Source organism: Mastomys coucha, unplaced genomic scaffold, assembly GCF_008632895.1.
Source record: "Mastomys coucha isolate ucsf_1 unplaced genomic scaffold, UCSF_Mcou_1 pScaffold21, whole genome shotgun sequence".
In the NCBI taxonomy this organism is placed as follows: domain Eukaryota; kingdom Metazoa; phylum Chordata; class Mammalia; order Rodentia; family Muridae; genus Mastomys; species Mastomys coucha.
In genome coordinates this window covers 57,817,471-57,830,832 of record NW_022196904.1, presented here as the reverse complement: position 1 = coordinate 57,830,832, position 13,362 = coordinate 57,817,471, and the positions used below count along the sequence as shown (strand labels likewise).

Below are 13,362 nucleotides of genomic sequence, written 5' to 3'. Positions count from 1 at the left end.
TAACTAATACAAGACATGTGCTGAACATTAAGGATGGTAAAGCAAGCTTAGACACATGGAGAGATACCCGTGGATTAGAGGCATCCCAGTGTCCTCACAGGGATCAGCACATCTAAACAATTCCTATCAAAATATTAATGTTCTTTTTTTTTCCTATGCAGAAATGGAACATTTTGTGCTTAAATTCATATGGAAATGTAAGAAACTCAAACTAGACTAAGCAATCCTTAAAAAGGAAGAAAGCTAGGTAATTCATATTTAGAAAGTTTAAAAGTTACTATTAATATAAAAACTATAAAAAGTCAGCCAGGCCTGGTAGCATGCATCTCTAATAGCAAAACATGGGACGCTAAGTCGGGAGGACCAGGAATCCATGCTCAGTCTGGATGCACAGTAAATAAAATCCTGCCCCAAACAGACAAGCAAACTGACCACAAAAACTCAAAACTAAACAAAGGAGGCCCCAACAAACCCACAGTAATCAAACACTATTGGAAAAGGAAAGTGTCACTTCCAAGTTCTCAAGCTGTCCTCAAGTTTGGTGACTGTAGAAAAAAAAATTGCCCTAGATCTTTGACATTTGCTTGGGTAGTAGACCTATTATGTCCTCATCAGGTAAACAATGGTGATTATGTCAGATGATTATGTGAGTCACCCTGATTGTGGTAATCATTGTATAAACTGCAAGAACAACAAAACAAGCTGTTGAGGAAGACACCAATAAACATGCCAAACTGGATGGGGACAACCCCACGCGGCCTCAATCCTGCTCCAAGAACGACAAAGAACTGAGTAGAGCTGGGAGCAGGAGAAGGCCCTCTCCACCAAAGAGCACACCGATTCGTGGTCCAGGGCCAAACAGCCAGCCCTGAAAACATGCAAATACATAACACATGGACTCAACAGGCTGGATTTAGAAATGTGTGTGTGTGTGTGCGTGTGTGTGTGTGTGTGTGTGTGTGTGTGTGTGTGTGTACATACATACACATATAAGCATGTAAAACAATTGATGGACAAAGAGGGCATGCGTATGAAAAAGAACAGTGAGGGATATTTGGGAGGGTTTTGAGGGAGGAAAGGCAAGGGAAAAATATTTTAATTAAAATACATTCTCAAAAAGAAGCAACAGACGTTTCTAAAAAATAAAAACTTGTACAACTTGTAGGATTTTAGTTTGTCAAACATGTCATGGTCGAAGAAGCTGGGATAAAGCAGAACAAAATGGCAAGGCACTGGCATAAGGACTGACGGATAGGACAAGAAAATAAGTCCAAAATCAACTCTGATATACATGGCCACTCTTTTTTTTTTTTTTCAGCAATCAAACCCAGGACCTTGTGTACCCCAAAACCCCCCAAAGCACTAAGATACCTAAATGGCAGAAAGAAGAGTCTTTTCCATAGATGATGAATGCTGAAGAGCCACATGCAAAGAAGGACCTCAAGCCATACCTAAAAACTAACCTCAAGCCCAGCAGAGACCTAAATGTAAGAGCTCCAAGTATAAAGCCTGCCCAAACACTGGAGTAAACCTCCATGAGCTTGGATTCCTCAGATACAGCTCCAAAGTACAAGTGGCAGAGCAAAAGGCAGATTAACTGGGCTTTCCCAACATTCATATCTTGGTGCTTCAAAGTTAAACACTAAATTTAAAAGACAACCTAAAGGATGGGGGAATATGTAAAGAATATTTGCAACTTAATGACAATATTAACATATTGACATATTAACAACTGAAAATTAGACCGGTATCTAAATAGAGATTTTTTTTAAATGTTCTTTTTTAAAATTTATTTACCTTATTTTATGTGCATTGGTGCTTTGCCTGCATCTGTGTCTATATGAGAGTGTCAAATCTTGGAGTTACAGACAGTTGTGAGTTGCCATGTGGGTGCTGGATTTGAACCAAGTCCTCAGGAAGAGTTCCCTTAACTTCTCAGCCATCTCTCCAGCCCCTAGACATTTAAAAATAAAAAAAGGAAAATATGTGGATAGCCAAGAATCCCATATGGTTAATATCATTAGTTATTATCAAAATCACAAGGAGCTACTAATTCATATTCACCAAACTTGAACAACAACAGCAATAAACCCAAAATACAAGAAGGGGTGGCAAGGATGTGGAGAAGGCAGAACTCTCACAGGCTACTGGTGAGAATGTGAAGCGGTGCTGAAGTGGCCTTGGAGAACAGCCGTGATGCTTCCTCCGAGTTCAACACAGAGTCAGTACATGAGCTACTCATATACTTGTAGGTAAGTACAACGCAGCTGAAGGAGCATAGCATACAAAAACCTGTGCACTGCTTCCTAGCAGTGTTAACTATAGTAGCTGAATACTGAAGGTATTCCCAATGCCTGTGAACTCCCAAATGGATAAAAAGAGTGTGGTGTCACCATATCATGGAGAATCCTGAGGAACGGACTTTGTAATGGAATATATATGATATATATATATATATATATATATATATATATGTATATATATATATCAATAGATAGGTAGATAGATAGATAGATAGGTAGGTACATACATACATACATACATACATACATACATACATACATAGATATCAGAATGGTCCACAGACCTCAAAGTTCACAGATTACACTGTAGATGAGGTTTCATGTCTTTTACATCAACCTTCTTTGGCATAGAGATATCATCTCATTCCTTGTGAAACTGGAGTCAAATGATACACTCGCTAAAAACAGTATCTAAATTTTAATGTGAAAATACAAATAGTAGAAACATTGCCATAGCAATTAAACTCCTACTAGGAAATTAAACATATGACCTCGTGCATGCTACCACTGAGTAACGTTTCTAGACCTTAAAATTATACTGAGTTTAAGAGCCAAACTCACTGCATAAGTATCCTTTCATGACTTTTCTTGTTTTGCACATACAAGGTACCAAAATCCTCAGGGGAAAAGCTGTGAAGGGCTGGAGGAAGCCAGGGCTAAGAAGGCCTGAACACAGTAACAGACTCCTTCCATGCACAGTCACTCGGTTTAAAGGATGGAGTAGGTGGGGGGAGATGCCCATTCTACAGAGGTAAAGACAGCATACCACAGGAATCTTAGCAGACTCTGAGAAAACATTAGTGAGCTTTTTACTGAAACTGCCCACAGGTGGCACAGGCCACATTTATTTTGTCACATTTCTTCTGTGTCTCTAACTTCTTGAGGGCTGTACTGTTTAAGGGACTTAAGAGTAGATAACAGTGGGTAAGTATTGGAGACAGCCATGTGAGAAGGGGCCTTGTCTCAGAGCTCTTTCTAACAGCTAGGGGTTCCTCCTTCTTTTGAAATCACAGATGATAGGTCAGCTTACTACAGAGACACCTGAACACAAAAGCTGTTGGGCTACAAGAGCCAGGAAGTAGCATAGGTGTCCATCAAAGAACCAGCCAGTGAGGAAAGGGTGTATGTACACAACACAGATTCATTCAGCCAGTGAGGAAAGGGTGTATGTACACAACACAGATTCATTCAGCCAATGAGGAAAGGGTGTATGCACACAACACAAATTCACCCAGCCAATGAGGAAAGGGTGTATGCACACAACACAGACTCACCCAGCCAGTGAGGAAAGGGTGTATGTACACAACACAGATGCATTCAGCTAGGAAGAATAAAGCTTTTTCAATTGAAGGAAAACGGATGGAACCAAAGAACGTGGTGCTAAGAGAAATAAGCCAGTCTCAAAAAAGGCAAATGTGGAATGTTTTGTCTTCTGTTTAGAAACCAGGAGGGAAAGAAGCATGAAAATAAACAGGGAATTTAGATCTCTGGAAGGAGAAGTCGGTGGGGGAGGAAATAAAAAAGATGGGTGAAAAGGATTAAAGCATATTACTAGCCTCTGTGGAGATGTAAGGGAACCCCTTTTATACGTTTTTTTCTAATTTAAAGAAAGTGTTTTCTTATTAAAAGAAAGAAAGAAAGAACTACCTATGGACATCTTAGGATGTGCGCTCTTCAGACTTCAGAGTACGTTTTGGTATAAGGATGAAGATAACGTCTCTGAAGCATTTTGTCCGATTGCAGGAGACGGTCCTTCACTTGTTTGGCTTCTCAATGCTTAGCAGAGGTTCTGGGGTATCACAGCAGCTCACTGAGCATGTGAAGTACTGAGTTTTGTTCCAGACACAGTTCAAGTGGTCATCCCTGTAGTGGTTTTTCATAGTTTTGGGTTGGGGTTTGAACTCCTTTAGACCAGTTATGTGTAATCACGGAAAACACATTCAAAGAAAGAACCAATCCAGTGGGAATAAGAATCACCTTCATTGTTCTAACTGTGCCGCGACACCACACCTGACAATATACACTCAGGGCTAAGTTAAAACTGCTCAGTGCTTTTCAGATGCCACGAGGAAATGCATCAAGAGTTCTGTAAACCAACCATGGTAAATAAAGATATTCAATGAAAATGTCTCAAGAGACTTAGTACAGGTCTGTATGCCCCTGTAAACCAACCATGGTAAATAAAGATATTCAATGAAAATGTCTCAAGAGACTTGGTACAGATCTGTATGCCCAGTAGCTCTGGCCTTTGCCCTGGCACAATCTTAAGCTGCAATACCAGTTTTCATATTGCAAATACACAACTGAACTCCTTAATTCTAGGGACTGGCTCTTTATGTCAATTCCTCTGCTTAAAAAAAAAAAAGATTGAAATAAAGCATTATTATCATTTTTACCGAGGTTTTCAATGAACCTTGCTGCAGTCAGAGGCTGCAGCAGCCCTGTGGAATGCTACTTCCCTCTCCCCGCCTACTGCAAATCCAAGAGTTCTGAGCTCCCGATGCACTTACCATCTGTCACAGGCACCTACACATTGAAAATATCTAGACTCTTTCATGGAAAATCTCTGAGCACCATTTGTCCAGAGCCTTGGTATGAACTTTTAGAGTTTTACTGTTTTACGTTCTTAGGCAAACTAAGTGTGACAATGTAAGAAACAGTTGTTCTAATATATTCCTGAACTTTATATTTTAATATTAATTAAAATATCTCTGATTGAGAATATGAATACCAGATTTCTTTTTGGGGAGAATTTATCCACTTGCTGATTCTGATATAGCATACGCCAAAACTAGGTTTTGCTTGGTCATAGGCAAATCTATTTCTTAATTTTCAACTTTATAAATATTTGCCCAATTTGAGTTCAAAGTCAACTGTGATTTTTCTTCTCTAAATAGATGGCTTGCATATTAGGTCTGTCATAATGCACAGACACCACTATCCATTTGATTAAAAAAAACCAATAATATTAAAATATCCAAATCCACATTAAGCAACAAATTACTACAAAGCACAGGTTTTTGTTTTGTTTTGTTTTTGAAGCAAAATATAATCCACAATTAACCATACTTACCTTGCAAAATTCCACTGACAAGCCGGGGAATTGCTTTTTCAACTTCATTCTAAAGACAAAAGAACTCTGCCGTCTCTTCCAGCCACGCGCTGCAGGTGTGGTGTGGGTGTTTCCTCTCGTTTTCTTTGGACATTCCTTTAAAACTAGCAAAACAAAACAAATGAAAATATCTGGAACGTTTCTTTAACACTCAGCATCTGCAACTTTGTCGTAAAATCCTTTGTGAGTTTAGCAGTCCCATGCAGAGAGAATCCGTTCCTTTTCACAATTCTCTTGAAAATCTGAGTTGCCGATTTGGCTCCCTCTGTATCAAGTTAATGATTCTACAGCCTGATAACCACAGACAAGTCTACACAGAGCAGTTTCATCCTAAAAAAGAACAACATTTTTCCATAAAGCAACTCAGTACTTAACAAAACTCCAGGCCAAAGAATGAACGATAGAGCCGTCTCCAATAGGAAGTGGAGAAGAGAAGTTTGTCGAACTTTGTAATCCAATCCCTGGAAGCCAGAGGTGGGAATTTTAGATGGGGCAGCCTTTTCCTTGGAATTTTCTTAAAGTGGTATCACTGACTTGTTGAATTTAAAAGTTGCCATAGATTGTTTTTTAAAAAAAAGCAAAACAAAAACATTTAGAGTCTCCCCTTCTGTTTTAAGTCTGATTTTAAAAGTATTTAAACTGATCCTCCACAAAACGAGTGAATTTCTAACAATGGTCATACTATCAATAGGAATTTTAACATCAATTTGGAGAGGGAGTAAAAGCTATTTTAACATGATTCATTTTTCATGAGCAAAATTTAGACCTTAATATGCAAAATATAAAAAGACAAAAATTAAGAAGCTGACCTTACTCCAGAAATGTTTTTTTATTATTCCTCTTCTTGTGATTGTCAATTATTAATATTATAATACATATATTGAAATCATAATTACATCATTTCTCTATTCTTTCCTTATGACCAAGCCTCCTATGTACCTCTCCTTTGCTCTCTTTCATATTCATGGGCTCTTTTTTCTTTAATTGTTGTTGTTGAGAGAGAGAGAGAGAGAGAGAGAGAGAGAGAGAGAGCGAGCGAGCACATGTTTTCAGGGCTGACCATTTGGTATTGGATAATCAATTGGTGTGCTTTTCCTGGGGAATACTATTTCTCTATTTCTCTTGATCTCAACATTCTTTAGTTGCCTGTAGTGTCATATTATTTTTACTTACAGATAATTAGATAGATAGATGGATAGATAAAATTAAGGCTGCCTAACAAGAAACCCCGATGCAAATTAATAGACATCCTTTTGCTTTTGTTTGTTTTGTCGAGACAGGGTTTCTTCATGAAGCCCTGGATGTCCTGGAACTCACTCTGTAGATCAGCTGGCCTCCAAGAAATCCACCTGCCTTTGCCTCTGAGTGATATGATTAAAGGCGTGGGCCATGACAAAGAATAAGGGTTTTTGTTTGTTTTTTTAAAAGATTTATTTTTTTTATGTACGTGCATAAACTGTCGCTCTCTTCAGATATCTGATGCCAGAAGAAGGCATCAGATTCCATCAGATTAATCAGATGGTTGTGAGGCACCATGTGGTTGCTGGAAATTGAATTGAGGAACTCTGAAAGCGCTCTTAAGCCTCTCCAGCCCCCAAAGAATAAGTTTTAATGGGGGGATGGATTTGTTCGAAACACCTCATGTACATAATGGTTTTCGTCAAACAACAAAGAGTAAGTCTTAGAGGAAATTTTAAAGATAGAAAGTTGTTGCATCAATGTACATGGCATTGAGATTTATTTATTTTTTTTTTTTTTTTTACTTTTCTTCCCTGGTACTGGGGCTTGAACTTAGTGCCTCTACTGAGCTACATACCTGCCATCTTTCTTTTTGAAATACTTTTGAGATAGGGTCTCATGAGCTCTCCAGATTGGCCTTCACCTTGTAATCCTACTGCCTCATCCTTAGAATAGCAGAGGCTGCACGCTTGCTCCATCAGAACAATCAGGTTTTTAAGTCTTAAGAAAGTATTCATCGACTATCTACTTAGTCATATAAGAACTGCCAGTTTATTTCACTAAATTGTGATTGTCCTCAGTTATTTCTCACACTAGAGCCTGTGTCTCTTTTTAAATTTTTATTGATGAGACAGTGTCTCATGCAGCTAGGGTTGGCCTTTAACTCCTGTCTCCACTTTTATTTCGCTGGGATTCAGGCGTGCACCACGATGCCTAGGCCATGGGTGTCTGAAGGGTAGACACCATCTTTGGCAGCCATCAGTGAGCATTTGGAGACATTCAATCCAGTGCTTAAGTTCTGTTTGTTGACTCCATTTCCTTGGGTTACGTAAGCCCGACGGCTTCTATTTAAGTCAGACGGGTGGTTTAACAGTAGCCGGAATGCTGATAGAGCAAAGGCAAGACTGCATAGGTCGATGCCAGGGATTTAATCGCTCGGTGTCGAGTTTTATTGCTGGCAGCGGATGGATGTATGAATAAAGTGAACTGACTAGGTACTGGAGACCCTGAGACTCGCGCCACCTAAACAGCCCACCAAAAAACGCTAACGCCGAACACCCAGCTCCAAGCTGGAGCCGGAAGCCAGGACAGAGTCACAGCTGGGACGCTAGAGGAAGTCGTGCTCTCAGCCAATAAACGTCTGGTTCTGAAAAGGAGTCTCTCTCTCTCCCTCTTTCCACCTATCGTGAGACAGCGAGACCTGAGAAGAACTATCGCGAGATTTCGTTCTCCTGGCCCCTTCTTTCCCCAAACCTTACTCCCGTTAGTCAGGCCCGCCTCTTCCCAGGCTCCGCCCCCGTAGCCCCGCCCTCCCTCTGTTTCTGGACTGCCTACCAGCGCAGCCTGAGCCGCTGAGTGCTGGTCAGCGGGCGCCGAGGTGAGTGTCAGGTCTCCAGGCTCGCAGGTCTAAGCCGCTGGCTCGGCTCCCGGTGGGGACGCTTCATCCCCGTCGCCACTGAAGCGCCTGGGCTTCTGGGAGAGGGACAGTGGGGTTGTCCGGCCTTGGATCCCCACCGCTGCCGTGTCCTCCATGGCCCCTGGTACCAGAGTTATCCCGGTATCATCTTCTGAATGAATCCCTTGTCCCTGGGCTCCCTGCTACCGAATTCGTACGACCTTTAGACAGACTCGAACTAACTCAGGCAAAACCAAGACGTCTGGTAGTTTTTCTCCTGGAGAAAACAGCCTTTTACAGGTGTTTGTAATATATACAGTTTGTAATATATTACAATGTATATACAGTCTCTAATCTCCAGTGTTAGAAAGCCGGCTTGTGTATTCTGTCAAATCAAGTACTGGAAAGTCAGTCAGGGACTGCTCTTTAAAATACCTGTGCTTAAAATGGGAGTGTACTTGAGAGATTGTTCTGTTTCTACTGAGAAGACTGGTGTTGGCAATACCGATTACATTATTTACGGTAACTGCAGGGGGTGAAGTTTTGAAAGGGTCAGGAAAACTAAAAAGGCTGTATTGTCATTGAGTGCATATTGGAAAACCAAGAGTATCATTGATCTTTGGAAGCCTTTGGATTTCATTTGCATACACGTTATTTCCCAGTTTGTACGGAGATTTATTTCAGCAGAGCCGAATGATGCTTTTGAAGTAACCAGTGCCAGGTGGAACATTCAGAAAGAGCCATCTGGTTACAGTGAGTGAAGATTTTGGATATGGTTTTTACTTTGCAAAAGGGAAATCTTCCATATGTATAAGCTTTGGCTGTCTCATAACGATGACACACTGGCTACATTTCACATGTGTAAAAGGCTGCCTTATAGGAAAGGTAGTGCCCAGACTTTGGAGTTAGGACCACCTGCATTTCGGTTGTGGCAAAGTACCTCATCTGTAAAATAGATTAATTAATGTCTGCTGTGCTGCTTGGCTGTGACTATAAAGATATTTATGACAGATAGCAAGTTCAAATTGTCTGTGAGTGATCTCAATGGGTAGATTAAAAGAAAAAAGTCAACCTTGGAACAGTTGCTCATCCACTTACTAGCTGTTTGAAAGGTAAAAGTATTTCAGATACTGTATTATTATGCAAACATGCAAATACGAAGAAAGCAACATTTCTCTGGATTTAGGGTTTTACAAGCTCTTGTCGAAAGTATCAGTAAACAGGTGTGCATATCTATATCTATAGGTAATAGATATATAATCTAAAATAGTAAATACTGAACAACTGGCTTGCTCTGAAAGGAAGCCAAGGAAATAATTAATTTGGGATAGGGAGGTGAGTTTTATGTTGAAACTTGCAGGGGAAAGAGGCATTTCCAGCCTAAGAGGAGAACAGCAACCGCTTGGAGGAGTTTGGTAGCTCCCAGGATTAAGAGAGGTCAGGAACTTGGTGACTGTCACAGAGGAGGCTGAACAGGCAGGTTGGGCCTGATGGTCAAGGAAGCTTTGTAAGACTTTGCTTTTCTCAATAAGGAGTTGCTAAAGGGTTTGTTTAGTAAGACATGCTTGAGAGGAAGAGGTGCAATTATGAGTGCATTTTCTGAGGCCCATTGCTGTGATTGATATGTTGGGAGTGATGAAAGTGGGCACATGGAGGCCAGGAGTACAGCTGGCCAAGGCAGGAGATGGCAGTGGCCTGTGGGTTGAGCCACTGGAGAGAGATGGCTGGCACTGAGATGTATTTGGAAAGAGGAAACACTAGCCTTGTTTGAAGAAGCCGTGATGAAGAGGAGGGGACTCTTCTTGACTCCTAGCTGAACTGCTGTGTGGTTAGAAGGGTGCTTCCCCCACATTTGCTGAGACAGGAAAACCTGAGGAGGTAACTGGTGATGAGCTCTGACAGCTCTCTGGGAAGGTATGGCATCAGCCATGCTGTAAGACATCTAAACCACACCCCCTTACTCAGTGCATAATTGTATGACATGGGGGATGCTGTAAGACATCTAAACCACTCCTGCTTACTCAGTGCATAATTACCCTTCTAGGGTAATTGTTCTAGCTTTGTCTTCCATACAGAAGCATTGATGATACAATTGCTATAGTTCCCTTCACTTTATATAAAGACACATAAGATGTCCAAAGATCAGGTGCCTGGCAATAAAGTGAGGAAGGAAGTTGCTGGAATAAATGTGGGGAATTATTAGATTCTTAGGTTGACCTGGGGCTGTTAACTGACCACTTCATAGAATACTCTTAAGTAAAATGGCAACTGCTGATGTCTGAGCTAGGAAATGAGTTTGAAAATGATAGAAATTAACCCCAAAGTTATAAAACTCTGCTCATTGAAAGCCTTCATATGACTGTTCATTGAGAAATATTTTCTTAAAATGAATAAAATAATTGAAACTGCTCCCTTTCCTTTTCCTATTTCAATAAAGAACTAGAAGGGATGTCTAAGAAAAAAATGACTTTTGAGCAATTTTGTTGTTGTGTACTTTCATTTCCTTAATGTTTTCTGGAACCCTGTGTTTCATCATTAAGAAACCACACTAGGCCTGGTGTCAGATTTTTGCTTTTAATTCCTTATGAACTACTCCACCTTTGACAAGTTCTGGAAGCCCAAGTCTGCTTGCTCATGTGTTCATAGTGAAGTTTGTTCATCTGTATGCCTAGGAAGATGTCAAATGTAGCTTCATTGTCAAGTTAACCAACATATTAACTGTTTCATCTGCATGAGTTACCTGAGGCTAAGAGATTTATAATTGAATCATACCGGGTTCTTGTTTCCAGTGTAGTAATTTGGACTGGTGACTTTTGACCGCTTTCTTTGCTATTTCTGACAATCTGCAAAGCTGTAAAGAAAAGGCTAAAAAGGTAAAAGAAGTAAAAGCGTACAATATTTGACAATATTTAGATAGTAGAAAATAAAGGAATTGAGCTATTAGTGACATAAGTAGAAATAATATATGTTTGAATGTTCAAGGTAAGTTAAAATACAAAATGGAGCAGCTCAGGTTGAAAATGGGGCCTGCTGCATTTGACTTTTTAACACCTTTTTCTTTGGTCATGCTGTGCAATTTGTCTCTGGGGTCTGGGGATGCTGAGCAGTTGGTAGAGTGCTTTCCCAGCATGCACAGAGCCCTGAGTTTGATCTCAGTGCTGGAGAAACAAACACGTGTGTCATACAACTGGGATCCTAGCACTCCTGGAGGCACAGACAGGAGGATCAGAAACTTAGAGCCTTCCTTACCTACATAGGAAGTTCTAGGCCACCCTACGGTATAGGAGAAACCTGTCTTTAAAAAACAAAGCCAGAAATTGATCTCTGTTAACATAAAGAGTACTATCTTAAGTCCAAAAGAGTTTTTCCCCAGTAAGATCTGTTTCTAATAAGTAGTAAATACTGCTTAATCAGACAATTCTATTATTTTAATGCCCTAAATATGTGCAAAAATTTTAGTTGTCACAAAAGAAGGTAGGATATATATATATATATATATATATATATATATATATATATATACACACATATATATGGTGGTGTCTTCTAGCTCTCTAGGATGACAGGTTTATATGCAGTGCTTGTAAGAAATCTTAATGACTAATGACTAATTTTTTTTTTTGTCCTCTTTGTAGAAATGGACCAGTTCTGACAAGATGTAGTGCGACAGCACTTCCGGTTGGACATGTTCAGTCATGGCATCCGAACTCTGTAAGACGATCTCTGTGGCCAGGCTTGAAAAGCACAAGAATTTGTTCTTAAATTACAGGAATCTGCACCATTTTCCACTGGAGTTACTGAAGGATGAGGGGCTGCAGCACCTGGAGAGGCTCTATATGAAAAGGAACTCCCTCACTACCTTGGTAGGTATTATAGTGCGTTAATACTGTGTATAAATGTGATCCTGATCGAGGTATGTTTCATACATCCATGCTATTTAGATCAAGGAGTTACATATGCAGCAGTGGAGACATACGGGGCTCTCAGTAGTTGCACATTCATTGCTGAAGCTCCTGCAGTTAGGCTACAGAACGGATGTGCAGGAAAGTGAAGTTATTCTGATGGACCACTGGGAAGACTAGTCTGTCTTCAGTCAGCAAGCACACCTCTCAGGGCCTGTGCTCCTGCTGTGTGTTAAAGCGGAGCCTACGGAAAAAGGAAATAAGGAGAAGGCCAACAAGCCTGACCGAGTTGTAGGCACTAAAAAGAGAATGATTTGATGATCCAAGTATTAATAGATGTTTCCGAAGTGTAAAGAAACCTTTGTGTGTTAACAAAACCGTCTTTATGATTGTCTTGTTGAAAATCAGTGATCTTGCATTGTGATGTCATATGGTCTGGTCCCCACCAAAGTTTGCTGCTGAAGCAACATTTGAGTTACTTTATGTCCTAAGAGTGATCACAAATTCATCATTATAACCTGTTACATGTAAAATAAGCTAAATTTGAGAATTATTCCTACTGCTCATTGTATAATGTCCCCATCTTAAGTGACTTGACTTGCATGGCCTTTTGCGGTTATCATTTTACCTGGTTGGAATTTTGTGCTTGAATTTGTGGCTCACGTTAGCTTGCTCTTTCTTTGTAAATGAACCTTTCTATATTTTGAACTTTCCTAAGTATCTGGAAAGTTTGATCATACTAGTTTTATATTTATGGCATGTGTTCTTGACAATCTGAAACAGGTGGAATTCATTATAAAGTGTATCTTTTGCTTTGTCGGGGAACAAATAGTTATGCGTCTTTTTAGTATTTGACATATTGGTACCTATGTGGGGTTGAATACTTAGTTTTTTTCTTTTTTCTAGCTGTTTTTAAACTCAAATGTCTTCTCTGCACTTTCATCAGTCCTTTATGAATATACATCTGCTACTGTGTGATGTGATATCATACTTACCTCAAGATTTTAGCCTTTGGGAAGAAGTGGAGTAAGAGATATTTTATCAAGGATGACAGCTCCAATTTGCCCACTTGTATAAAAGTATGCATAGAAATATTTGGGAGCAGATCACTGCCTAACAGCAACAGTCTGACGGAGTAGACGTTTCAGGGAAACTAACCTTTGCTTATAGAAGTTAAGCAGTTGGTCTTCT

At 40.0% G+C, this 13,362-nt stretch overlaps 2 protein-coding genes across 4 annotated transcripts in view; one reads left to right on the top strand and one right to left on the bottom strand.

Annotated features, from left to right (window-relative positions):
* The window catches only part of Ttc23 (tetratricopeptide repeat domain 23), a 93,440-nt gene extending 87,602 nt beyond the window's left edge, over nucleotides 1-5,838 (bottom strand). The window contains exons 1-3 of one of the 2 annotated variants that reach the window (XM_031386965.1): nucleotides 5,377-5,838; nucleotides 3,951-4,166; nucleotides 1,798-1,954 (exon numbers count right to left, since the gene is read on the bottom strand). The gene's annotated coding sequence lies outside the window, so the exon portion shown is untranslated. The remainder of the gene's footprint in view (nucleotides 1-1,797; nucleotides 1,955-3,950; nucleotides 4,167-5,376) is intronic. The other variant, XM_031386964.1, reaches the window with a different exon arrangement.
* Nucleotides 5,839-8,104: 2,266 nt separating this feature from the next.
* Nucleotides 8,105-13,362, top strand: part of Lrrc28 (leucine rich repeat containing 28) — a 125,329-nt gene continuing 120,071 nt past the window's right edge. For both annotated transcript variants that reach the window (XM_031386954.1, XM_031386953.1), the window contains exons 1-2: nucleotides 8,105-8,251; nucleotides 11,905-12,132. In XM_031386954.1, coding sequence (XP_031242814.1) covers nucleotides 11,965-12,132 — 168 coding nt within the window. In that variant the 5' untranslated portion in view covers nucleotides 8,105-8,251; nucleotides 11,905-11,964. The remainder of the gene's footprint in view (nucleotides 8,252-11,904; nucleotides 12,133-13,362) is intronic.